General features: G+C 33.2%; 2 protein-coding genes across 2 annotated transcripts; one reads left to right on the top strand and one right to left on the bottom strand.

Annotated features, from left to right (window-relative positions):
- Nucleotides 1-2,997: 2,997 nt before the first annotated feature.
- Nucleotides 2,998-7,908, top strand: LOC149902585 (hepatocyte nuclear factor 3-beta-like). Its single transcript, XM_090109901.1, has 4 exons — nucleotides 2,998-3,269; nucleotides 6,426-6,642; nucleotides 7,412-7,487; nucleotides 7,844-7,908. Exons 1-4 carry the CDS (start codon nucleotides 2,998-3,000, stop codon nucleotides 7,906-7,908), a joined length of 630 nt encoding a protein of 209 aa, XP_089966027.1.
- Nucleotides 7,909-16,378: 8,470 nt separating this feature from the next.
- On the bottom strand, nucleotides 16,379-18,731 carry LOC149902584 (organic anion transporter 3-like). The gene is made up of 3 exons (XM_090110257.1): nucleotides 18,379-18,731; nucleotides 17,303-17,710; nucleotides 16,379-17,123 (listed from the first exon to the last, which is right to left on the bottom strand). The coding sequence occupies exons 1-3, from the start codon at nucleotides 18,729-18,731 to the stop codon at nucleotides 16,379-16,381; spliced, it is 1,506 nt and encodes a 501-aa protein (XP_089966383.1).
- Nucleotides 18,732-26,893: the final 8,162 nt, after the last annotated feature.

Here is a 26,893-nt window from a genome sequence, read left to right as displayed (position 1 = left end):
TTCCCATCAAATTTCATCACTGTAGTACTTATAGTTTCCGAGTAAATCGGCTGTGACAGACGGACAGACGGACAGACGGACAGACGGACATGACGAAACTATAAGGGTTCCGTTTTTGCCATTTTGGCTACGGAACCCTAAAAATGGTAGCCTAAATACGATGTAACATAATTCTAATACAATGGGTCTGTATTGGAAACGATTCTATTTTAGAAACATTCTAGAATTCAAACCAACAACAGATTCTAAATATCTTATCAAACTCCCGTTTGAACCGATAAGTAATATCGAGAAGGAAATTCTCCAACCTGTATCCAACATAAAACAAAATACCGATCCAGAATCCAATTTTAATTCGATTACTCGGTACTGCGATGCAATTGATTTCTAAAAGAGTTTCAATTAAGGTTTCTTTAAACGAGGCAGCTAGACGCAAAGATTAAACTTTTGTGGTTGATCGAAGTTAATCCGATTGTGAAAATTCTTAGAATATTAAATTAAAAGGTTGTTTTGAATAAGAATGCTTGATGTATTTGAACTCCCATAGCAGTTTGTCCTTGCAGTGGAAACGTTTAATTATGAAGAAAATGTGTAATAATATTTAAAGTAAGTGAAGATTTAGTCATTATTGTAGGTATTTGGCAAGTTATTAGATAAGGATAATGTTTTTGGTATATTTGATGAGGAAAAGTAAAATCTATAGCTGAATTATACCGGTAACTATGGTTTCCTTCGTGTAAGTTTTGAAATTGAAATTATACTGATTGACTGTGTATATTGATAGTAATTATTGCTACTACCTATTAATTATAATAGTTGCTCTCACAAATATTTTTCTAGTATCCTTGGTAAACAGAAGAGGACGATGAGAGATACGCCAAGAAACGTGGAAGTACATCGGATCGTTATTTCGTACATTGAGACAGTTGTACTAATTATGTATACTGTTTAATCTCATTATCTCAACTAACATCTTAATACAGTACGACGATTAGGTAAATGAGCTTTACTTGTACGTTCAAAATACGAAGTACACTGAATGTCATATGCTCCCCAACAAAAGTGTTTAGAAGAAAAACAAAATCTGAACCTTTTAAATTGGTCGGTTTAGCCAGTACATGTTCAATCAGGTTTTGTATATTTTTTCACTCAATCACTCACACAATTACCTCGTTAACAACTTAGTTACAGCCGTAATAACAGCGTTGCAACCACATGAGTAGAAAGACGGAACAGAGACTAAGCTTCAAACAACCGCGCGAATCGATTGCACTACTACAGGTACGCGGGGCATGTGTGTGTGACCGCAGGCCGCTTGTCGCGTACGCAGCGATTCTGGAAAAAACCGGTTTGCGCTTGCACAGGCATAGGACAGTCTCAGGGTTGATACGACGCACGTTGTTTGTTTTATTAGTTTCAACTTGCAAGTTTGAATATTTATACACAAGAGAAAAGGTAAAAAATATAGGTTATTGTTAAAAATGGTTGTTTATTGTACTGTGTGTATGAATAATACTAGAAAAACTAAAAATATATCATACTTCAACTATCCCAGGGAGTACAATAGGTGAGTAAATATTTTGATTATTACTTTTTCAAGTAAGTACCTACTTGCGTTTATTTTATTAGGTCCTTTTTTAATAAGAAGAGAAATGTGTGAGATTGTGTAATTATAAAACTATTTAACAAATGTTTTGTTTAATTTGTCTTAACCTATTGTGACAACCCTACCAAAATAGGTAACAATTTTGCACGTTCTTAAGAAGCTTAGTCTCTGTTCCGTCTTTCTACTCATGTGGTTGCAACCGCAAATCGGCGCGTGTGTAATGGGCCTAAATTAAATTATTTCGGCCAGTAATTTAACGTTTGTTGTGTCACCACAGAACGGTATCATGATTGAGACCATAATGGTGTACATGTACACATTTGGTGAAAATTTTAACGATAGGAGTCGTCGATATAATTTGCGGTCGCGATGTTTGTACGTACAGTATTATAATTATAATTCGTTAAATGATGGTTGCTCGCATGAGTGAGCTTTACACGTTATTATCTGTTAAATATTACTGTTCATTCTATTCGTTAGAGCGGAACTAAACTTGGGTAAAAATTAATAATTCATAGAGACCTTATGTAATCTGATTTGTAGAATCACTAAAATATGGAGGTTTTCTTTGATGACATCGGACATAAGTAATATGAAATGTTTTGATATGATTTAATGAAATATAAAAAAAACAGTGTTTGTTTTTAATATTAAAAGTTAAAACAACAGAATATCATTAAAAGCTTATGAAATAAATAAATGTCTGTCTGCCTATAACGTTATTCAAGCTAACAAAAAATGGTATTTAAGTGATATTTAATATTATTAACATAAAACTCATTAATAGTAATTAATTTTATAGGTCCTCTTAAAATTGTGTCGTATTTAATGATAATAATTACCAAGCTGTCCGATACGAATATTGTTCAATTCAATTATTCTCCCAATTTGCTCGGGAGAGGATTTCACGGATTTTGATCAATGCTCAACAAACATTGTTTTTCTTTATTTTGCTTCGTCATCGCTGGTAATGCTCTGGGCTATGTTATGTAGCACAAAATATGAACGTATTTTTTGGGGATTTTATTTTTATTTTTTAAATAGGTTAGACGAGTTTTTTTTATTTATGAACTGTCATAACTAACCTCTTTTGTTGTAATCATAATAACTTACATTTTTTTCTACATTCTCATCATCAAATAATTTTAAAAGAAAATACTTAAAGTATATTATAAGTTGCTAAACATGTAAAAATACATTTTATCTTTCATGTATCATAAGCAGAACTAATTTAATTTATCGATTATCGGCATCAACCAATAAAAAGCATATGGAAAACTTTTCAAGCATAACCTCCTTGGTCCCACAACAGAGGTTAGCTATCTGTGGAGATAGCGCGCCCTGGCACGAAGCCGCATTCGAACCCCAGTTCATTTTGTTTTCTGTCAGTGATGGCAACCAGAACGGTCGGCGATAAAGCTAAATGGCGAAGAAGAAAATCAACAAAACATAACGACGACGACAACGACTGCGCCAGCTTAGCGTGGCTGCTAAACTTTAGACTGGATGAAATCGTCAATGTTAAGGTGCCTGATGAAGAGGTTAAAACTAATGAGAGTCCCCCCGTGGAGAAGAAACCACCGTACACCTATCCAGAGTTGATTGAACGTGCTTTGAGAGAAAAAGGCGAGCTTACAGTCTCCGCAATTTATCAATGGATTTCGTAAGTATTTACATTTAATTTATTCGAGAAATTTGCATGAAAAATGTAGCTAGGAGAAGGGTGTATTAATATTCTAGCTTAATATTATATTTTTATAAAATGGTATGTGATTTCTTTGTGAATTTGCATCATAATTCGGGTATTGCGTAATTAAAGCCTATCTAGATGGTCATGCTTTTGGTTATAAAGGCATTGGTTTATTTATTTTAAAACATAATGCACCAGTAATCACGACAATAATATAATCTTCCTAACAATATCCCTATTTGTTTACCAAAATAGAATGTATTTCTGAACCTTAATCAGAAAATATTTTGTGTATGATGAGAGAAAATGCTAAAAATAAGCATGAAAATTTACATTTGAACCTTTTCATACTTAATAATTATTCCATAAAATACAAAGAAAAGAAACAGAAACGATAAGTATTTCATAATTATTAAATTAATTTAATCTCTTCATAGGTCCATATTCTCTACATTTTCTAAAGTGACAATAAAAATCCATACATAACATCTTGTGTACAAAAATCACCTGAAAATTCAGTTACCGTAAATCGAATATTCTATGTACATTTTATCAAAATTCTAATCGTCCAAAGTTAGTGTATACCCATATATCATCGAGTGAATCGGGTAACGGCTGGTGATTTATTATTTTGACTTGTTTGCATTCCGCCGGTGTCTTGTTGACATTTTTACTTTGCCCGCGGGAAATGCGCGATGGAATAACTTACTGGGAAATTAGTATTTTGTTCGTTTTTCGAGAACGTTCCGGATTTAATTGGTCGCGCGTCGACGGGTTGAGATTGGGTTGTAGTTTTGTGTTGGAGCGTGTGGGTGTGAGTCTTGCAGTGATCACAGATAATATAATACTATACTTGTTCTATAACATATAAAAGATGAGTAGCTAGAGACCAATAGCCGGGCTAAATGGCATACCATAGGAGAGACCTACGTCCAACAGTGGACTAATAGGTATAGGTTGAGACGACGACGACAACGACGACCTAGAGCTACAAAGCTTCTCTTTGTGTGTATTTTATTTTTCTTTATAAGCTAAATTATAATAATAATGCTTATGCAATATGCATTATATAGAGTTGTCTTTAGTTATCTCAAAGCTATTATAGCATCAAAAAAGCTGCCTTTTTACTTAAAATTACTCAAATTCCTCATATTATTTTTCACCACTTTACCTATATTAAACAGCCAATCACTTCAACGTTATCGAATTATACATACAATGAATACAGCTTGCACATTTCGACAGCTTTGTTCCATTCTTATCAGGATTCACATTTTTCATTGCGCGATGACGCCGCTCTACGTGTAATTTCTTTGTTGAAAACGGATTTTCATTTTGACATCATTATAGTGAATTTATCGCTTCTTAACCTAATTTATTGGAGGTCGGAATGGGAAATGAAATGGTCCGTCGTGGAGGGTTATTGTCAGGTTACTGATTCTGTTTAATATTTTATTTATGCGATATTAGAATATTTAAGTAAATTGAACTTTGTGGTTCCTCAGTTTATATTATTATAGGTATCCTTTTATGTATAAAAATAAATAATATGAGTGGAAGTAATGTTAAATTTACTTGAATAATTTTATATTCTTAAATGCCAACAGTCGTTCAAAGTAAGTACGACTTATGTAATAATATTTACAGTTTAAAGACTGATAACAAAGATCCTTTCATTAATGGCTTCACCGTCTCCTAATTAGTGCAGAATATAAAAATTAAATTAAAAATTATTTATTACTTTAAGATACACATCAATCATATACATTTTACATAGATTATATAATTGGATAGTTTTCAATATATTATGTTTTTTAACACAACGCTGTAAAATAGGAATTTGAACCGGTGATTATCTGCCACACGGTCTACCGTATCGGCACCAGATAAACCCCTGCAGCTGATAATAATTTAATAAGAGTGTGATTGCACCAAACCGCTACTTGATAACGTTATCTAATGATTAGCGGTGTATTGCAAGAGTGGATATGTAATTAAATCTGATTAGTTTATCGTGGATGGAGCTTTTTGTAAATCTCAATATCACGCTTTATATGACATATGGCTTTAGTTATTTAGTTCAGAATGGTACCAAAATAAATTAAGCATCTTTACTGTGTTAGTTTGTTCGACTTACTTTTGCGTCGCAACGAAGTATCCACGCGGGCGGAGTCGCAGGTAGAAAGCTAGTGCATAATAATTAATAATAAAGATACCAATAATTATTTCTAATATTATAAGCGTATTTTGATAGTGAATAGCATCTCTAAATTCATGATCAATAACTTATAGGTAAATACAAACACACACAAATATGAACACAACAAACATTGCATATCTCCAATTGTTTACCAATACTAATAATGCATTGTCAAATCGTTGAATAATTTGATTTCCGCGCACAATGGGCAGGTATTAATCGACAAAGGGCGTTTAACAGGTGCGAGGCGGTCAGGTGCTCAAATATTGCCGGATATATGGTTAATGGGTAAATGATAGGCCCCATTGGGCATCGATCGCTACCCCGTGCTAGCCTGCGGTAGGGACGGTGTCTTGCGGCTTGACACGTATACTGTATAGCCGGGGTTTGCGCATACACGCAGGTTTGAAAGAGGGAATCATTTCAAATCGGAGGTAGTGGCATGGTTGTTGCTACTAATAATATATGCGAACATGATAATAGTAATACTGGGTTAGGATTTTAAAATATTATAGAGTTTTATAGGTACAGATAGTTTTATAACGTAGTTTGATTTGTGTTTGTAAACTAAGAGGTCTTAAGTGCTTTTCATAGAAACGATGATATGGATGATAAATTGATCACGTGTCGGGATTCAAACCCTCGTCGTTGTCAGCTTTCGCAGGCTTTTTTCGTGGAAATTGTACCTACCAGGGTGCGTCTTAAAAAAATTAATTTATAAAGCAATGTACATGTTTACATTTTCTCTCCATAAAAACAATCCACGTACTTCAAGGAATATAATAAAATATAAGGAACTATCGAAATCGGTCCACGCGTTCACGCGTGATGCCGTGACCAAGGGAAATAGGGATTCATTATTTATATAATTATATAGAGATTTGAATACTTGGCAGTTTTTTAAAACTAAAAATTAAAATTTGTTACAGGGATCGCTTTCCATTCTACAAAGCAAACGATGAGCGTTGGAAGAACTCGGTTCGGCACAACCTGTCCATCAATCCGCACTTTCGGAAGGGGGCGAGGGCGTCGCAGGGCGCTGGTCACCTGTGGTCGTTAGCAGCTAATGCTATAGACCTCCTGCCGTTTAGGAAGGAACAAGAGACTGAAGTTATCCATGAGGCGCATGTGATTGAGTGTCCTAAGGTAAATTCTACATTATGTATAGTGGAACACACAAATTCTACATTAGTTATGTGGGCTAAAGTTTCGGTGGTACAAAAATTAAAATATTCCTATTAAAAGATATATTTCATTCATTCATGTTATTATAAAAAATTGACTGTGGGCTGCCTTTGTCTATATAACTTTGTAACTGAATATGTTTTATTAATGTAGGTACCGATCTGTATTCCTAGAAAGCTATTTACAGAAAGGTTAACAGGTAACGTACCTATGTCTCAAGATGCCAGTCAAGTATAGGTACTATTAGTGAATGCTTTGGCCGTGAAAAGGAATAAGACACTGTACTTATACTCGCACGTTTTATTGCCTCTAGGGATGCAAATGACACTAACTGCCCAATTTAGTTTAATGGACACAGATTCTGTAAGGATTAAGACCATAATACGTTTCGCTAGCGAAGTGCGGGATGTCTGGTGTTTATGTAACTGTAAAACGTATTCTAGATTTGCCGCCGCGGTTTCACCCGTGGGCCGAACCCGCGGGCAAAATAAAGTAGGTACTTTTATAACTTGTGCGGTATTAAGGTACATAATACATAAGCTACATTACTGCTAAGTATAATCAAATCCCGTTCAATGGTTTTCGCTCCAAAGAGGAACAAACATACATAAATTGAATCAATCCCTTCTCACAAACTTTCACGTTATTAGTATTATGAAGATAACAAGATACAACATTAGATAAGAGATTCATTCAGCTATATCTTAAAGAGTGTAATGTATCATTTCAGGTAATAGTATTAGATGAAGCTGCAATCGCCGCGGCGAGCATCATCCCGGATCAAGACATATTCAGTGGAAGTACAAGTGAGTTCCTTATTACCTTTTAAACGTATACCTATTATTAGAGAGTTTTCCTTTATTAGTTAAAAATTGGTTGTCTGTAAAGTCGGTTTACTGACGATAGTTGAACGTGACAACGTCCGATTGTGCTTCTTTGTCGCTCGTTCCGCGCTCTCGCTTGCACTTCAAGCCTTACATGGAACGCCTCAGAGCGAGGTAACGCCGCATGAGTCATGTTTTTCGTGCGTGCAGCCGGCTCTATCGAATTATAAGACGTTGTCACGTCAAGAAAAATTCTCAATTAAATTAATTGTTATGACAATAAGGTAAAACATAGCATAAAAAATAATATGTTTCAAATTGGTATATTTTTATTTCAGTGTTTCTAAACCCAGTGTCAGCGGAGCAGGTGGTTCGAGAGTGTGGACTGATCACCAGCCTGTAGCAAGAATACGATTTATGTTTCAATTTTATGATAATACCACAGTATTACAATATTTCCTATATTATTGTAATACTGTGATAATACCTAGTCATTGTGTGAGGTTTGGGAATGAAACATCAGCGTCAAAAAATAACTGCATTTTGTGTACATTATGACTGTTTATAGTAGATATGAGACTGATCAGCCATCAATGCAAAATGCAATATGTCTCTTGAGCAAGGGAACTTTTGGAAAAATGGTTGTTGAAATATTAAATCTGGAATGTACACGAAGAGTATGTTTAGAATTACTAAATTTTGTTAATGGACAAACCTCACACTCTCCTAAGTCCATTTATTATGATGGAGTAGAAAATAAATGCCACAGAAGTATGAAAAGAACGTAATTCATAAAATTGGTGTTTGATAGCAAATTAGATAACGAGTAATAACTATAAATGTTTATGGTAATGGTCTAAATCCTTATAGGAAGCCTGTTTCCCTGTGAGGAAACCGATTAATATGGGATAATGATAATGACGGAATACAATAGGTTAATCTTTTACGGATTAAATTAATTCATGTATTACAAGGCTCATAATACTTAGTCATATTCACAAGTGATCGTCTTGATGTGAATTTTATTTATATAAAAAACTAGCTGTTGCCCGCAGCTTCGCCTGCGTGGAAAAGATAAATTTTCATGGTACAAACTTTCATCCCCTATTTGATCCCCTTGGGGGATGAATTTTCTAAAATCCTTTCTTAGGGGACGCCTACGTTATGACATCTACCTGCATGCCAAATTTCAGCCCGATACGTTGGTTTGGGTTCGTGGTTTGGGCTGTGCGTTGATAGATCACTATATCAGTCACCTTTGAGTTTTATATATATAAATGAAAATGAATGCAAATAAAGTTTGTTCAATTTGACAATTTTCTAAAGAAAATATCCTATCTGGTTCCTACCAAATATTATATACTTAGTTACACTGGAATACTCAAACTCTTTGTATCTAAAAATTAAGAATTCTGAGCGCACAGGATTTATTTCACTACAAATATGTTTAAGTTTTGTATAGGTTGCATAATTTGTTTTTGTTGCATATACTTAGAGCTATTACGCACTGTCGACCAGTCGCTGGCGACTCAGTCGCTGGCGACTGTGACTTACTATAGTTTAAATAGGGGCTTGCGCACTTAGTCGTCAGTCGTCCCGGCGACTCGGCGACTCGCCGCGTTGTGGCGACGCACAGGCGACTGGCGGTCGCCGGCGACCAATAGAAGCACGGCTTCAAATGGGAGCGTTCGCACTGCAAGCAACTGTCGTAGCGACTCTTGTATGACCGGATTCTGCACGAATGTACTTATAACACTGTCGCTCGGCTTGGTTTCCTGCCCCTAGTTTCTACTTTCTCTGTTTTGGTCGCCGAGAGACTGAGTCGCCGGCGACTGGTCGACAGTGCGTAATAGCTCTTATTGTTTAACGAACACTGCTTGATATAGAAATATTACTATTTCAATATAATACAATGTCCTCACTTTTGATACAAGCTGTTAAAAATATAATGGTAATATCCGATTGCACTGTAACAATTAAATGAAAACCAAACCTGATAGTTTACTAACAAATAACGAGTGTTGTAATAAAATAATATTGCGGTATTGTTATTGTATGACAAAACACTCGTTCTGGCGCATGTATTTACATATTGCTTATTTTGTTAATCATATCCATTTCTCTCAGTTACGACTTCATACTTTAGCTTTAAAAATGAATTCTAACCTATAAGGGCTCAATTACTTATTCCAAATGTAAATTCCTGATGATTCTGAATTAATCTCTAATAATATATCTGACTACAGGAACATATCAATTACGTCCATATTTACAAATATATCAATAATTGATCTTAAGTACATAAATACAAATCCATACTAATATTATTATAAATGCGAAAGTAACTCTGTCTGTCTGTCTGTTACTCAATCACGCCTTAACTACTGAACCAATTTGCATGAAATTTGGTATAGATATATTTTGATACCCGAGAAAGGACATAGGATAGGTTTTATCCCGGAAATCCTACGGGAACGGGTTTTTCTTTGAAAACGCGGGCGAAGCCGCGGGCGGAAAGCTAGTAGGCAATATTTAAAAGTTCGAACATCTCTCCTTAAAAATAATTTGACGTGCGTTTAGACTAGTCAATCTCGCTTAAACAGCCTTGTTTCTAACCAATTTGTGAGCCCTATTAAGAGCTATCCCTATCAACGACTGTCGATATAACGTGAATACTAGAACTTTCTTTACAAGACTTAGCCCGATCCGTCTAGCCTTACACCTTTGTCTAGGATCAAGTTGTATCCGAGCTTCAGAACTTTGTTAACAGTAACTAGCCGTGCCAGCATGGCCCAGGGTAAACGGAGTCGTGTAAACTTTGCAACGCACACTATAATTGTTTAATTCGTGTTGTTGTAATAATTAGCTTGTATCCTCGCAATTTTGACGGTAAATGGGATTGTGAGAGTGCCTAAGATTTAGAAAAACTGAGCTTTATCAGCTCGTAAAAAGTAAAAATAAAAACCAAAGACCTGCTAATGTTCTTAATTTGTCTAATTTGGCAAATGTATCATTGCTCGAATCTTGAAGAAGAAGAATCTTAAAGGTGTATTCTATTCTCTTTTTATGATGTCTTGGTTGATTTCAAAGAAAATAATTAAATAATATTTAGTCATTAGTTCTTAAATAATAAAACATATTGAAATGGAACGGGAAAAAAAACATCTTCATTTTCTACTGCATGAACGAGTAGGTAGTTACTAAAGTACGACATATTTGATTAGATTTTTTATAATGTATAACATAATTTAAAATGTAGTTTAGTTTTCACGAAATTGATTTGTAGTCACCACAGAGTTCAATGTAGTCGAAGTTTTGTGAAAAAATAATTCCACAAATGACTTTAGTATAATGAGAAATGTTGCTTTTTAACGATAAAATACTGAAAATGGAAACTGTTTCAAATATATTGTGATCTCATTACTAGAATTAAACATTACTTAGAAATAAAACGATTTTGTAATAAATTTTATTAAGAATTAATTGTGTGTTATTCTTTTAGGTACTTACCTATTAATTTGTCTTAGTTTGTAGAAAAATATTTATGTTTTCTTTGATTATTATTTCTCTCTTACTTGTAAAAAATATAATTTAATTTAACGAGAGAAAGAGCCGAAGATTTCAATAAATAAATAAATTTCCATATGACCTTGTAATATACCTATGATATATGCATTTTACATTTGCTTTTATAATGTGTTTAAACATAATATATTGTGTCTGCTCACAAAGCAGAAAAAGAAACGATTGTCAATCGATAAAATGAAAACAGATAAAATAATCTTTAATCAAATATATTGCATTCTTTACAAAATTTTCAATTGTTCAAACTGATATTCTAGCACAAAAATGTACAATGTATATTTGAACAAGAGAACATCCCAGAAACACAATCCGTCACCGCTGGGCAGCGGTTAGCCGACACCTCTGCTTGCAGACATACCAAGACATGTAGGTTGTGTATAAACCTGTATAAACTATGGAGGAATAGCATTTGAGATGTTTAATTTTAATAGAGAGTTTAATATACAGGAATATAAGCTTAAATATAATGTATATTAGAGAATATGGAAGTGTAGAGTTATAAGGAATAATAATAATTTAAGCTTTTGAATGGAATGTTCCTATACACGTTAAATTATGAGAATCACCAGGAATTATTATGAAATATCGTCACCTGATAAAAGCATTAACACATTAAAAAATATATAATATAAAAATGAAACGCTAAATTTGTTACTAAACTCAAAGCTCGAGTACACTGAACCGATTTCATTAATTAAATTTAAAATAATCCTGGAAGTATGAGGATGAGTCTTATGGACAGACAACGTTACTACGGGTGTAGCCGGGGCGAACCGCTAATATATGATAAAAACAAGTACCTACGTAAAAATATTTGTTTTTGTATTTTCTTCCCCATACTTCACAGTCGACAATATTGCTAAAACATACTGCTCATTCTTCACCACCGACATTGCTAAAACTCCAATGCTCACAATCTCAAATAGGTACCAAAATATGGCACGTGGATGAAATTTGAAAGGTTCAGCGAAGACTCGTTCATTTGCAAGCTCAAAGATAAGCAGACATTCCTTTTGTATTTATTACGTTTAGCTGAATAACAGGGCCTTTCTTTGAACGTCCAAACAACGCATCAGCAGTCAGATACGTAGGTAATGATAACAAACCTTTTGTATTTTTTTTTAATTTACATATCGACGTAATATCTTAATATATATAAATTTCGTGTCACAATGTTTGTCCTCAATGGACTCCTAAACCACTTAACCGATTATAATACAATTCGCACACCATGTGCAGTTCAATCCAACTTAAGAGATAGGATAGTTAAAACATGTAGGTACCACGGGCGAAGCCGGGGCGGACCGCTAGTAGTTTATATAATAATTTCATTTTATTTTATACGATTGATGCATAATAATGAGATTTGATTGGAAATTTTAAACATAGATATAATGGTGGAATTAAGTTAAACATGACATGAAGAAAAGTTACAACAATTAAGACAACTTAATTAGATAACTTTTCAACTTTTGGGACACTTTTGGGCGCATATTTTTTCATATTAGGGCTGATTTTTCAATGCTTGAATAAAACTTATCCGTCCAATAAAGTATTACACGATAATATTAAAATGTCACGTAAACTGTCAAATACGGACAATTAGAATACGTTTTTAAAACGGTAGTTTTATATATTATTCGATGAATAAGTTTTATCCATGCATTGAAAAATCGGCCCTTAGTCACTTAAGCTAATCGATAAGATAAAATAAATTACAATTTTGTTATAAATGCGAAAGAGTTTATATTTTGGTTTTCCTTCACGAAGTGACCGTGTGATTATATGATTTATGTGCGTAGAGATAGAAGGCTAGATAATGATATAGGCTTTTTACCGCCGTGAGTCTCATTTCCACGGAATTTCCCTCTCGCGGGCGAAGCCATGGGCGAAAAGCTAATTATTATTATTATTAGATGTACTAAAATAAGACCATCAATTCCAATATTTCTTTATAAACACTCATTACTATGAAAAGTCCGAAAATAATGCTAATCTAGTCTTTTAAGTCCAAGCACGTTTCAAGTTTAAGTAGCTTAGGTACTTAAGGACAAAATTAATCCAAATTACATTCAATGAGCAGAATTTTAATACTTTCTTTAATTAAGGACAGATTTAAATACACTTAATGAACCCTTATAAGAAATCCATTAGATTTTAAGCTATTGCATAGCTTTTATCTCAGACTGGGCGCGGCGACCGAATGTAAAAATTCCGTAACGAAAAAACCTAACCCCAACCGGCACAGCGATGCGATGCTATGCAATATATTTTATTTACCGCAGCTGTCCTCGAGTGCCACACGTATTTTTTTTAGTTATTTCCTCATTACTAACAAGAAGTTTAAAGGCTATGCGCCAATTAAGCATCATCAACATTTTAATTATAATTATTATGCATTAATTCAAACAGATTAATTAATTAATGAATTAATGAATTAATGTGTTTGAATTAATGCATAATAATTATAATTCTTCTTTTTACTCGAACCCAACATTATTGGTGAGACAAAAGCTGCTCGCCTTCGATGGATCGGTCACCTAGAAAGGATGCCAAACGATCGCGCTGCGAAGAGGGTGTACATGAGCAAGCCGATCGGTAGGCGACCCGTCGGCCGACCTCGTCACCGTTGGAGAGACGAAGTCCAAAAAGATCTGGACATCCTTCAAGTAGAAGACCTCAACACCAGGGCGCGAAGGCGCGAAACCTGGAAACTTTTGGTGTCGGAGGCCAAGATCCTCTTTGGGTCGTTGCGCCGGTGAAGTAAGTAAGTAAGTATTATGCATTAACAAATCTTAAAAATAAAGAAGACTCGTTAAAAATCTCGTCATTAAAAACCATAAAAATTATTATGCTCAAGTAAAAATATTTTGTAAATATATAAGGAAAAGTGTGCAATGACCTACGGGGACGTTAATGAAAAGTAATGAAATTTTCTCTTCGCAACGCAAAATTAAATATTATTAAGTGGGATATGAATATCAGTCGCTTTATTAATCACAAGAATTTCTGCACGATTAACTTCTGCGTATCGGAATTAAAATTAATCTCTATTTATAAATTGAGGTGATTGAAGTATATCTGGCGTATTTGCGAAAATAAACATAAACAATTCAAATTAATCAATGTATTTTTCAGACAGATTCTTAACAGAATAAAAGCCTCTTGGTATTTCTGATTTTTAAATAGTTTTTTGAATTTTAATCAAACAGAAACAATAATCATTATTCATTAAAATGTAGGTATTTATTGATTTATATTAAGGTGTGATATTATGTTTGGTCACGGACGAATTCTACCTATACCCGTGGCCCTGTCGTTGATACGGCTTGACGGAACACGTCAGTGGGGTGGGGTTTTGGTCGGTAGGATTCCAACATAATCCACGGCCCCTTCCCCGGAGTCCGTGGGTATCTATGCAAGATTTCCCCACTTAAAAAAAAAGCTGTCTGGCCTTTGATTTGCTCTTGTTCGCTTCATGTTACCGGCAGTTGAACCTATTCAAATCAACTTCCCCAATATTATCTAAAGTTATATTTTACTCAAATTCATGACCAACCAGCGCCAAGCATAATATGCCTGGCACATGCTGAACTCGATCCTTTTTGGCGATACGGGGGCACTTTTATATAACAGTATTTTTCATTTCTTTTATGTATATTTTTTTTGCTTTAAATGTATTGTGTAATATGTGCCAAATAAACGTATTTTCTTTTTTCTTCTTCATGATCTTTTTCAACGAAATTTGAATAGATAAATGAAATTTCATATTTTTTAAATTAGCTCGCGACGGTGTAAAAGTTAAATACCTAATATTGACTTAGTTAATTCAACGTTCACTTGCAGTCTACCTCCAGGCTCCAGAGGATTATGGAGGATCCTATCAAGCGTTATTCATCACAACGGAAATTAATTTACTTGCTATGGATTTATATTAGAAGATAGTTTAACCGAGAATGTGTTTTATTAAGAATAGTCTTCGGTTTTATTTAATCTGGCTGGTTTAAGATAATTCTTAAGTATTCTATGTTTTGTGAAGATGAATTTCTAATTTATTTGGTCACGCTACCATTGCTATTTATTATCTATTTCATTTATAATTTAAAATTTTTGATCTTTTATATTGCTTCTCATGAATGGTAGATTTATCTAAATGTAAAGAAATAGGAAATATTCATAAACTCAACGTATATTGAAACTTCGCCCTCTGAGTTTGCGCTCGAACAAGAAGTCATCTGTCGATTTAGCTAGACCATACTTAATATTATAAATGCGAAAGTAGCTCTGTCTGTCTGTCTGTTACTCAATCACGCCTAAACTACTGAACCAATTTGCATGAAATTTGGTATGGAGATATTTTGATACCCGAGAAAGGACATAGGCTACCTTTTATTGCGAAGTATGTACTTCTTTAGGGCAGAGACATTTCAATGCAAGATTCGAAAGAGAAGAGAATTCTTTGGTATATTGTCATTGCACCGAGTATGCGATGGTGATCACTGATCAGCCATCTATGCCGAATTGAGATTTTTATTTATTTTATTACATTTTTTTAAACTCAAACACGCAAAATAATTCATTTCAATCTTATGAGAGCAAATATCTCTGTTCTACCTACTACGTAGGTAGGTACTACAAATTTCACAAAGGAATTAATTTATAACTCTACCTCTTTCCTTCTGAAAACTTCTTTTTACTCGAACCTCGCACTCAACTTCACAGTAACTGCTTTGCAAACAGGTGACATCCTATTTTAACTTCGATAGAACTCACGAATGAATAAGTTTAAGTTTTAACTTCATCCACAACATCACGTACATCAGTTAACATTAAACACGAATTACAAAACTTGAAAAACCTAAACCATTTCTTAGCCACTTAATACTTTAACTTGGAATGGAACACTGATATTGTGGTAATAAAAACTTTTTTCATTATCCCGGTGTTAAGAAGCTTATTGAAAATAACTGTGCCACCGAAAGCGTGCTTTTCATCGGCTTGTATACTCTTTTGTCACAAGCACTTTGAAACTTTTGTATAGAAGACTGCATTTTATGGATATTATCCATAGACTGATTAAATTTTAAAAATACTTTCAGTATTATAGGATAATTTGTGTAAAAATGAAGATCCTTATATTATAAACTGATAGAAACTTCTTATATCATAAGTAAATTATCTAAATAAAGAGCATGTGGTTGATAAATATTTTTGTACTGTGCAAATTAATGCTAGAAAAATAAAGGAATAATAAAAAATCATCAATTCAATATAATTTATTGTCTCTTTTACTTTATAGCAGGAAGTGGTACATTCCCAGTGTCTTTGAACGAATCATCTTCTTCTAAGCGAGTTTTTCGTCGAGTTAATGTTCTTGTATCATCTAATGATGAAGGTAATTCCGCATTCTTCGTCTCAGGCAAAATACAACATAATATAGTTCCTAAAAGAGCAAGTGCACCAAATACACTACCAGATGCAGTTTCTGATAAAGAGTTTATAAGTGGAGCAGTTATTTGGCCAATCCTTGATAATACTGATAAAAATCCTAATGTAGAATTCCTCACTGAAGTCGGAAATAATTCCACACTATACAAAAATACAATGATAAACGACATGAAGAAAAAGCAGTTGCATATACAAGCCAACACGACTCTCAACCACAGTAGCTTTATTGGCATACAAACTACTAAGATCATGAAAAAGCCAGAGAAGAATATAGTCAACATTAAGAAGGTTCTGCGGCTTAGCCATTGTAATAAAAATATAGAAGATATTGTTCCTGGAAGTAACAAAAAGCCTGATACTGCTACATTAACGTATATATCGCCACTCATTTTGCCAATATATTGAGAAACGCCGTAATAACCCATGCCACAGAGAAAATATATCACAGACATGCATCCCAAATTGATTGTCAGTTTTTTATGTTTGAATATTTGCCAGAACTTCATTTTCCTTTGTGACTTGTTGCTCTGATGGGCTAGATACTGCTCGATGTCTTCTTTTATGTTCTCGCAAGGTTTTCCATTTCTGCAATAAATGATTTAATTAAATTACAGTTCCCAAAATCTTATCATTATCATCAGGCTTTTTGATTTACTAGGAATCAAAGTCAGGATCACAAAATAGTAATCTGTACTGAATAGGTTACCGCCTTTATCATATGCGTTATTGAAACAGAGATGATAAACAAACCAACAAATACTTACATTTCACCAAACCGTTGCATGACAGCCACTGCTTTATCGACCTTATCATTATCCATCAACCATTTAGGTGACTCCATCACCAGCCACCAGGAACTCAAGTAAATAAAAACAGGAATGGACAGCGCAAGCTGAAATTCATCACAATGACGAAACAAATACGAAACACCAGGTAACGTTATATGACTGATATTTGAAGGTATGTGGAATAAAGCAGTAATGACTTCTCTATGCCGTAAGTTGCAGTACTCTATGCAGAGGACAAAAGCGGTGATGATGGCGCCCCCACAACCAATTCCTTCAAGGCATCGCATTAATGTGAATGCTGCTATTGTAGGCATGGCGCTGACGAGACATCCCGATACAGCAAGGATTAGACAACATACTGTGTACATTGATAGCCGACCAAATCTGAAAACGTTATTTCTACATGTAGATAATCTTACTACTAATATACTTTTGGTAATTTCCTAACCACTATTACTAATGCTAGAACAAATGTAATAAGGTTTAACTAAATATTAACTAACATAAATAAACATAGAGACCTATTTTGATGAAATATCAATGAAAACAAACAGAAAGCTTATAATTCTCGTAAATAGATTTGGTTGTTATACCATCGCTATATCATTATTTTTTGCTTTAATGCTACCCTCTAAATATAACTTAATTGATAGATTCACATTTTTTTTGTTATTTTAAAACAAGTAAGATTTTAATGAGAAGAAGACTATTCGTGACGTTAATACTTAATTACTTTAGTTTTCGAAACCAATTGAATCAGATTTCTAAGCTATAAATAAAGTTTAACGTTGATTGCGTACGTGGGTATTTTACAAAGCATTGCAATAGATGTCTAGTTTATTACGAAATAGCAATGAAATTATTTAACATTAAAGGTTAATAAAAATTAATTTTCAATTTAACTTTATCATTTTACACATAAAAATAAAGTATTCAAAATTGTATTATATTAAAACTGGAATCTTTTTTATTTATTTGAACGTATAGTAAGAATTGGGGTGAATGAGCTACTAGAAGTTTTAAATCTAATCTATTCAATAATAATATCATACTTATCAGACAGGAATCCGAACATTAAGGCCCCAATCAGTAAGCCGACGAAATTCATGCTATGCGAGAAACTTGTCAGCCAGGAATTTTCGCAGTATATCCCAAATTTTGTCTGCATGGTCTCCTCAAACACGCCTCTATCCCAAACAGGCTCATCGCACGGACACAAATTACTTGAATTTCCTTTGCAAAAATAATCAATAGGCGGCGATAAAAATATAAGGTTTAACGCATGCCAGAATATCGGTATTTTACTCGAAAATAAAAGAATGAATAAGAAGTAATGGTATCTAGTTATGTCGTTAAACTGTTTTTCTATGGGATTGTGGAACTTTGGATGCTTTATTTTGGCCATGATTTGGTTTCATGGAAATCTAGTTGGTCGTGGCTGTGACGGTATATTTAGATTGCTATTTTAATTTCTATTGATATTATGAAGAAGCTACTTAAAATAATATATTACTTATTATTATGTGTGTTCTTCTTTAACTTAATAGTAGAATAAAAATAAAATTTAAGTCCTTGATTCAATACGATTCAAAACTTTATACATTATAAGAAGCTAATTAGCGTATTTTTTTCTAATAACAAATCATAAGATCTTAAAAAAAGTACATCTTCAAAATAGTGTTCGCATTGCTTGTTATTATTTAATAATCTGTGGTATTAATATCAATAAGGCAAGTCATCTCAACCATTATCTACTTAGGGCTGATTTTTCAATCCTTGGTTAACTTATTCATCGAATAACGTATTAAACTACCATTTCTAATTGTCCGTATATGACACAATGACAGTTTACAGGTGACATTTTAAAATGTTCGTGTAATACTATATTGGACGGATAAATTTTAACCAAGGATTGAAAAATCGGCCCTTAAACGAATAAATAAATGATATTGTGGATATAACCATACAAATCGCAACTTAGTTGAAAATACATGCTTTTAAACCCCTCAAATTGTTTCCAACTAATGAACAACTGAGTACCCAGTACATGTCAAACTTCTAACGGATATAATTCGGGATTGTGGTCAACAAAAACATCTTGAAGTAACCTTTTAAATAATTAAACTTTGTGCGGTAAAAACTTGAGGGATCCGAAGTTGGTTATAATTTTAAAGAGATAATACCGTTCAGTGATCAAGAGGTCTATTGTTTTGTGAAACTTTTAATATTGTGTTTATTTTTATTTTCCTGGAAGGTACTTTTGTACAAAGGAGATTCTTACAATTTATTCTTGAGTAGATTCTGAGTCTAAATTAAGCAAATTAGTGAATACGGCTGCTTTATAACTTTACTGAAAAGAGAAAAATAATTTAACTAAAATTAGCCATGTGTAAGAAGTTGCTTATTTTTATTCTGTCCTAATAATTAATTAAACCATATTATGGATAAAAATTTTATCCCGTATGAATTAGATGCTTCACCGTGGTAAATATTGGTCTATCTATCTTCCTAACTATCTTTAGTCTTATAAAAAACATATCCGTTGCATAATGTAAGCAAGACAAACACACAATCATAGCCTCTTTAAAAATATATATGCATACTTGAGCTATTTGTAGAAAATATATAGAGCTGTTAATACCTATATCGTTATAAAATAACGGAATACTCGTGATTTAAGTGCGGTATCGATAAATCACGCCGATGATTCGTTCGCGTTCCCAGCTATCAATCTTGTGTTCTCCGACCTAACGCATAATGTTAAGGGGCTTTTACATTTAATGAAATTAAATTATTTATTTTGCGTATTATAATACGGTAACGGTCACGATACCTATAAAACTTATGTATATGATATTTACTTGTAGGTGAATAAATTCAAGGTTGAAACTTTAGGTAGAAATGTTTTCTCATTTGATTTAGTCAAACAAACAATTAATTAAAAATGTATTAAAGAGTAAAGATAATACGGTTTAAGTCTTTCTTGTTAATATATAGAACAAAAATTAAAAAGGTGATTAATTAAGGCTGCAGTCTAGCAAAATTGCGTTTTCAACAAGTTATTTGACAATTTTTTCCCGGCTAATGAAATGATAAACTGAATTTATTTTTCTTGTTTATCAATTAGTGTTATATACGCAATGCGCGTGAATTTTTTCACATTTATAAAGTTACTTTATGTTACCTTAATCAGGCCTTCAAGATAAGTCTCTTTCCCCCAAAGACATTTCGAGCTAAGTTTGTGCACTCACTACGTTGCAACCGATTACAATTTACACAATCTGATCAGCGCATTATTATCCTTATATAGTCGTTATTAAAAACTGCTGAATACAATTGCCGAAAAACTTATGATTTTCTTAATTAGAACGTTATAAATTCATTAAATTTCCCATTTTTTGCCTTACAAAATCTATTGATAAATACTACTAAAAGTTATTTTTTCCATTAATTTATTCGAGTTGGTTGAAGACCGATGAGTATTAATCCTTTAAAAAAAATTTTTTTTGAATTTTGATAATTCTTTAAATATTAAAAAAATATTTAAAATAATTAGGAAAAATCCTAGCGAATTTCTTTAGTCGCGCTCCTTGGGCCGGAGCGTTCTGACGTGTGCTCTACGCTCGATTTTCCTTCATACCGAAGTGAAAGTTTCTCTACTTCATTAAATTTAATATTTTTGTTAGTTGATTATTTTTATCTTAGTTTTGTGCAAATATTCGTATTTTTAAACATTTGATTTCGATACAGAAAATATACGAAAAAAAATACGCGTGTAACTACACTAGAAAAAAAATTATCTTCGAACATAAAGTTAATGAAACCAAATAGATTGCAAAGGTGATTGGCAACAATTTCTTTATTTTACGGGGTGTCAGTAAAGGGATGTATATTTCTTTAAAACTAAAGTAAGCTCATAAATTTTCTTATAATATAATTTTTTTGAAGTTCCAAAAATGTTTATTTTTCGTTTGAGAAATACGAAATATAATATAAACTTGTATTGAGAACTTGAACTTCCCAAGTTCATCCGGGGAAATCACCATACGGGGAAAATGATTTGTTTACTCCAAATTGATCCGAGGTGTTTTAATTTTTTATTCTAGTCATTTTCAACGTAGCGCCATGTTGTTTGATTATTAATTTTGTAACTTAAATACAGGATGTTGGTTTTATATTCTGATCTTACAGACGCGCTGACAAATTTAGTCCGCCATTTCTAGTTTAGTCTACCAACTCTAAGTACCAATATTAAAACGAATGGATTATCATCACATCATCAAAACTCAGATGTAATGGAAGATCACAATAACATAGAAAATTCAGTGGGTGTTGAGAACTAAACAAACAGAAGTAACAGAGACGCGAAGAATAAAAAAAGAGGACGAAAACGATAATTCGTTGATGCTTTCCCTTTTCGACGTATTGTTTGGGTAGGTACATCACCAATCTGCAAAAAACAAAACTGATGATTCCCAATTGCTGATTAAAAATGAAAAACAAATAATCGACAACAGTGGTGAAAATTTGCTGATCACAATGAAACATCCTTCAGTGGTAGCAGATTTACTCATTTAAAATGTATCGGTGAACAGCGTAAAGGAGAGGAGGACAGGAAAACATTATGAATGTGGATGGTGGATTGTATACAGGGTGTAATCGATAAGTATGTGCAGGCGATTATGACGTTATTATTGCAGGTATCAAAAAACTTAAAACTGATATCGAAATTACTTTACCTAATGAGCAAAATGACAATAATAACTTTTTAAAAGTATAACGAGAAATATCTAAAAAATTTACTTTATACACTCCCATATCAAAAAGGGAAAATGGGACTAGTAGAAGTTAAATGTCTAATTCCGGCAAAAGACATGAATGCGGAAGATGCGGTTAAAAAAAAATTTAATATTTGAAATACAATGCAAAAAATAACACTTTTGTCATAGATAAGAATCATGACTATTTTTTCCAAATTCAGGGACAACTAAACGTTGCAGAAGCAGAAGTCTGCTTATTTGCTGTTTGGACTGAAGTGAATCATTCGTAACGTTTAGGCAAAATAAAATGATGGACCATTATCAAGATTTTACATAAATTGCCTACTGTCAGAATTGATTGATTCGAGACTTCAGCATTCGATGCCCATCAAGGACCCATCCTATATCATTCAAGCGATTGAAAAAAAAGAGATAAACCCAGTGCAACCGATAAAGCATCAGAATGCTAGCAAAAGATTTATTAGGTTTATCAATATAAATCTATATATTATACATAATATAATAAATCTGTAGAAGACGCGAAGACATCCGCGCGGACGGAGTCGCGGGCGGAAGCTAGTCAGAAATAAATATCTTTTGTTTTCATTTGCGTATTTTTCTATTTTATAATTTTTTAACACAAACATTACATTTTTTTTATTATATACAAAATTTGTTTATCCGTTTTATTAGTTAAACTGAACAACTTTCACTAAGAAACTTAGGTCGAAAAAAATGTATAGAGTTATGCATTTTGTATGGAAAGCTTATTTTTTTTTATATTTCGTCCAAATTTCTTTGTAAAAGTTGATCAGTTATATAAACATGAAGTTGAAGATATCAATAGAAAGTATTCGCAAATTTTGTGTACTGATAAAAAAAAATCACCCGGTGTAATTTTCACGAAAATTGTTTCAAATTGTCATTTTTGGTACTTATTACGAATATTAAATTATACGAATGATTTAATTTTTAAAAATTAAGTGGAGCAACTTTCCCTTAGTACATTTGTATTATTAACATATAGGATGACAGGATGCATTTGTTTGCACTACTAGACCAAGCCCTTAAGTAATATGATTCAGATGCGTCATTTTTTACAGATGATAAAGATAATCACTTCATTTATTTCTGTCCGATATTTTAAAGCATACCTACCTATTTGTTTTTATGAATGTTTATATACGCATCCAAATTTCTCCTGCCTATTGTATTTATAGCCTTGCAAGATATTTTTCATAATACACAATAAATTAAACAAATGTAAAATCCTCTTAATATATTAACATGTTTTTAATATTTCGTATGAAGCACAAAACATGCGTTTCGGCACTTTCAGACGGTTATTAATGGATGCTCTGACGTCATAACCAATGGCTTGTGAACGCTCTCGCACAAGTAGGATTTTCTTTGTTTAGAATACAATAAAACCGGAATCAACGATTGAATAAAACATATGATAATAGCTTCAGACGGTGGCTTCAATTGCATGCTATTTGGAAAAAGTATTTGTGGTAAGATTATCTGCTCCAAATTTCAAAAAGATCCTATGAATGCCTGAAAGCACAAATGAAGAGGAATTAAAAAAAGGCACAAAATAGTAATAAGTAAGTAATTAAGTAGATAGTGTTAGTAAGTTGCCTTTTACTAGCGAGAGTATTATAGTTTACTAGCTTTCCGCCCGCGGCTTCGCCCTTCCTCTTGAATCACTCTATCTATTAAAAAAAATGTTGTGTGGTTTTATGAAACCACGGTAAAAGTGAAACTTTCCGAACACTGCTTTATACCCACTCGGCAGCCGACCGTCACGCGACATGCGCTACACAGACCAAAAAGTTTGAGACGATGTAATAAAAGTTTCACTTTAACCCTAGAAAGATAGTCTGCGTCAAAATGACTCCTGCGTTTTCGAAATATAGCTGTATCTTTTTAAATGTCGCGAATCCATAACTGTGCTTATAGGACATTTCATAAGTCACTAAGAGCTACCCTATGGTATACGGGTCAATAAAGTTAGAGTAACCGATTTTGAAATATAACGACTACGTGAGTCAAAATTACGCATGATTATCTTTACCGTGACTTTTAAGATTTTGACTTCTATGGTAGTTTGAATATTTTGTAGCTTATTTTTACTGTTTATTGTGACTTATGTTAAAAATTTATTTTTATACATATTGAAGCAAATATAGAAAACAATTGGGGATAGAAATTTGGAAGAATATAGTATACTAGCCGCTCTTATGCAAAGCGATGAGGATCCCTGTGAAGAAACCGATAGTGAAGTAGGAGGACCATGAAATTGAAGATGACGAGCAAAGTGACAAAGAAGAAGCTTTTCCCGATGAGGTACAAAGCAAAGATGATATATTACATTCAAGCAAAAGGCGGAATAGATGCATTAGACCGAATGTGTTCCCTGATGTTCAATAGTAGGAAGACAACGAGATGGCCAATGGCTTTATTTTATGGAATCAATAAAATTGCCTGCATATAGCACATTAAATTTATAGCCACAATGTTAACAACAAAGCACAAAAACATCTGAGCCCAAAAAACATGAAATATAGAAGCATGGAACCGTCTTCTTTGTTTTGCGTGGGTGTTTAGAATCACCAGCTTTGATAAGATATTTGCGTGTTAATATCTCCAATTTGTTGCCAAATGAAGTATCTGGTACATCGTAAGAAAGTACTGAGGAGGCCTTCAGTAAAAAAAAACGTATTTACTATACTTTTTGTCCTTCTGAAATATGACGAAAGGCAAATGCCTCTTGCAAAAAATGTAACATAGTTATATATCGTGAGCATACGTTGATATGTGCTAAACTTGTTTCTCACTATTTTTTATATAACTATAAGTACAGCATAATATATATAACATATAAAAAAGCTGATAATTGTAGCCAAAAATAAGTTTTTATTAGAAATAATATGTGTTACAAGAATTGTAGATTTAAAGTAGACGTTTAATGTTTTCGTTTTTTTATATGTATAAAAATAATTAAAAATAAATTATTTGTAATATTAATTATTCTAATATAACTGTAAATATATAATAACTTACAATTTATAGAAAAAAAAACAATATACCGCGACTTAGAGCTAACTAAAAAACATGCGTAAATTTGACGCATGACTATCTTTCCCGTACTACTCAATATGATTATCTTTCTAGGGTTAAAAAAACCACATCAAAATCCGTTGCATAGTTTTAAAGATACATAGGGACATAGGGACAGAGAAAGCGACTTTGTTTTATACTATGTATTGAAGTGTCAGGGCATCAGCTTGTACCGAAATAAGTGAAATTTTCGGAATGAGCCTAATGGAGCGTCTTACCCCGGATCGCTGCGGTCTCGATGTCCGAAGCACGAATATTATGTTAGCAAATGTTTGATGGAATTTCTAGCGTCTCTACTATTTGCGGCTTTGCGGGCTGTGGCCGGGAATTGTTTAAATGCTTTTGCTAACGCGAATGATGTATTGAGAAATATGGCAACATTTACATATTTACATATAATTATGTGTAGGTTTGGCTTGAATGGTTGTGTTATATGCTTAACATATAGGTACTCAGATGATAGGAACGTACAAGACATTTGTACATCATAGATTTTTCTACGAGGGGGCAATTATGCAATGTTGCAAGGCTATTATAAATTACTAGCGGTCCGCCCCGGCTTCGCCCGTGGTACATATGAAAAATAGATGTTGGCCGATTCTCAGACTTACCCGATATGCATAGAAAATTTCATGAGAATCGGTCCACCCGTTTCGGAGGAGTATGCAGACTAACATTGTGACACGAGAATTTTATATATAAGACTAGCGGTCCGCCCCGGCTTCGCCCGTGGTACATATGAAAAATAGATGTTGGCCGATTCTCAGACTTACCCGATATGTACAGAAAATTTCATGAGAATCGGTCCACCCGTTTCGGAGGAGTATGCAGACTAACATTGTGACACGAGAATTTTATATATAAGATAATGTTTTTAAGTTTTCCATTAATATACAATATGGTATGATTAATATTGATTCTTGATCTTTCTAAGTATATTGCATAAGATAAGTATAACATTTAAAATATTGAATACCCTCAAAAGTATAAAAAATATAGCTCTACCACAGATCTATACTAATATTATAAAGCTGAAGAGTTTGTTTGTTTGTTTGTTTGAACGCGCTAATCTCGGGAACTACTGGTCCGATTTGAAAAATTCTTTCGGTGTTAGATAGCTCATTTATCAAGGAAGGTTATAGGCTATATATCATCACGCTACGACAACAGGAATGGGGCCACGGGGTTGAAACCGCGCGGAGCAGCTAGTAGTATAATACTATAGCTCTACTTTGCTACAAAGAACATTATTTGTTACATTTATTGGCATTGAACCCAGGTCCTTTTGATTTTCACAAGTTAACCACTATACCAAGAGAGTTAAAGACGTGAATACATAGTACTTTGGTGATATGTGGGTAGCTGTACATGACAATATTATAATGCATATGGCCGTCCTACGCACGGTCTCTTGTAGTTGAGATCTTTGCTAACTCCAAAACAAATTAGTGTGTTAATAATTCAGGTTCATTTTGTCATTGAATATAAAATGAGGAGTTAAATTTTTACTATCTTGGGAGCCTAGGGTCACTCATATTGGTAAATTTCTTTGTGTAAATAAATTATTTATTGAGTTATAATTTAAATTGATATCTATTGTCATGTTGTACAGATATGTTAACGATTATTATACTCAATTTTATTTTTTACTAGCTGATTGTCATCAGCTAGTAAAAAATAAACC

Source organism: Colias eurytheme, chromosome 15, assembly GCF_061535395.1.
Source record: "Colias eurytheme isolate Ceu_HAF_F1 chromosome 15, ilColEury1 Martin Lab GWU primary, whole genome shotgun sequence".
Classification (NCBI taxonomy): domain Eukaryota; kingdom Metazoa; phylum Arthropoda; class Insecta; order Lepidoptera; family Pieridae; genus Colias; species Colias eurytheme.
Note: the sequence above shows the minus strand (reverse complement) of the source record. Positions and strands in the feature narration are given on the sequence as shown.

What these genes read in the sequence shown, in the direction of transcription:
- LOC149902584 (XM_090110257.1), bottom strand. Translation starts at nt 18,731, where the DNA reads ATGGCCAAAATAAAGCATCCAAAGTTCCACAATCCCATAGAAAAACAG. An exon ending in TTCGGATTCCTGTCTGATAA is followed by an intron (nt 17,711 to 18,378) that starts GTATGATATTAT and finishes TAACGTTTTCAG; the next exon opens with ATTTGGTCGGCTATCAATGT. An exon ending in ATGCAACGGTTTGGTGAAAT is followed by an intron (nt 17,124 to 17,302) that starts GTAAGTATTTGT and finishes CATTTATTGCAG; the next exon opens with AAATGGAAAACCTTGCGAGA.
- LOC149902585 (XM_090109901.1), top strand. Translation starts at nt 2,998, where the DNA reads ATGGCAACCAGAACGGTCGGCGATAAAGCTAAATGGCGAAGAAGAAAA. An exon ending in GCAATTTATCAATGGATTTC is followed by an intron (nt 3,270 to 6,425) that starts GTAAGTATTTAC and finishes AATTTGTTACAG; the next exon opens with GGATCGCTTTCCATTCTACA. An exon ending in CATATTCAGTGGAAGTACAA is followed by an intron (nt 7,488 to 7,843) that starts GTGAGTTCCTTA and finishes TTTTTATTTCAG; the next exon opens with TGTTTCTAAACCCAGTGTCA.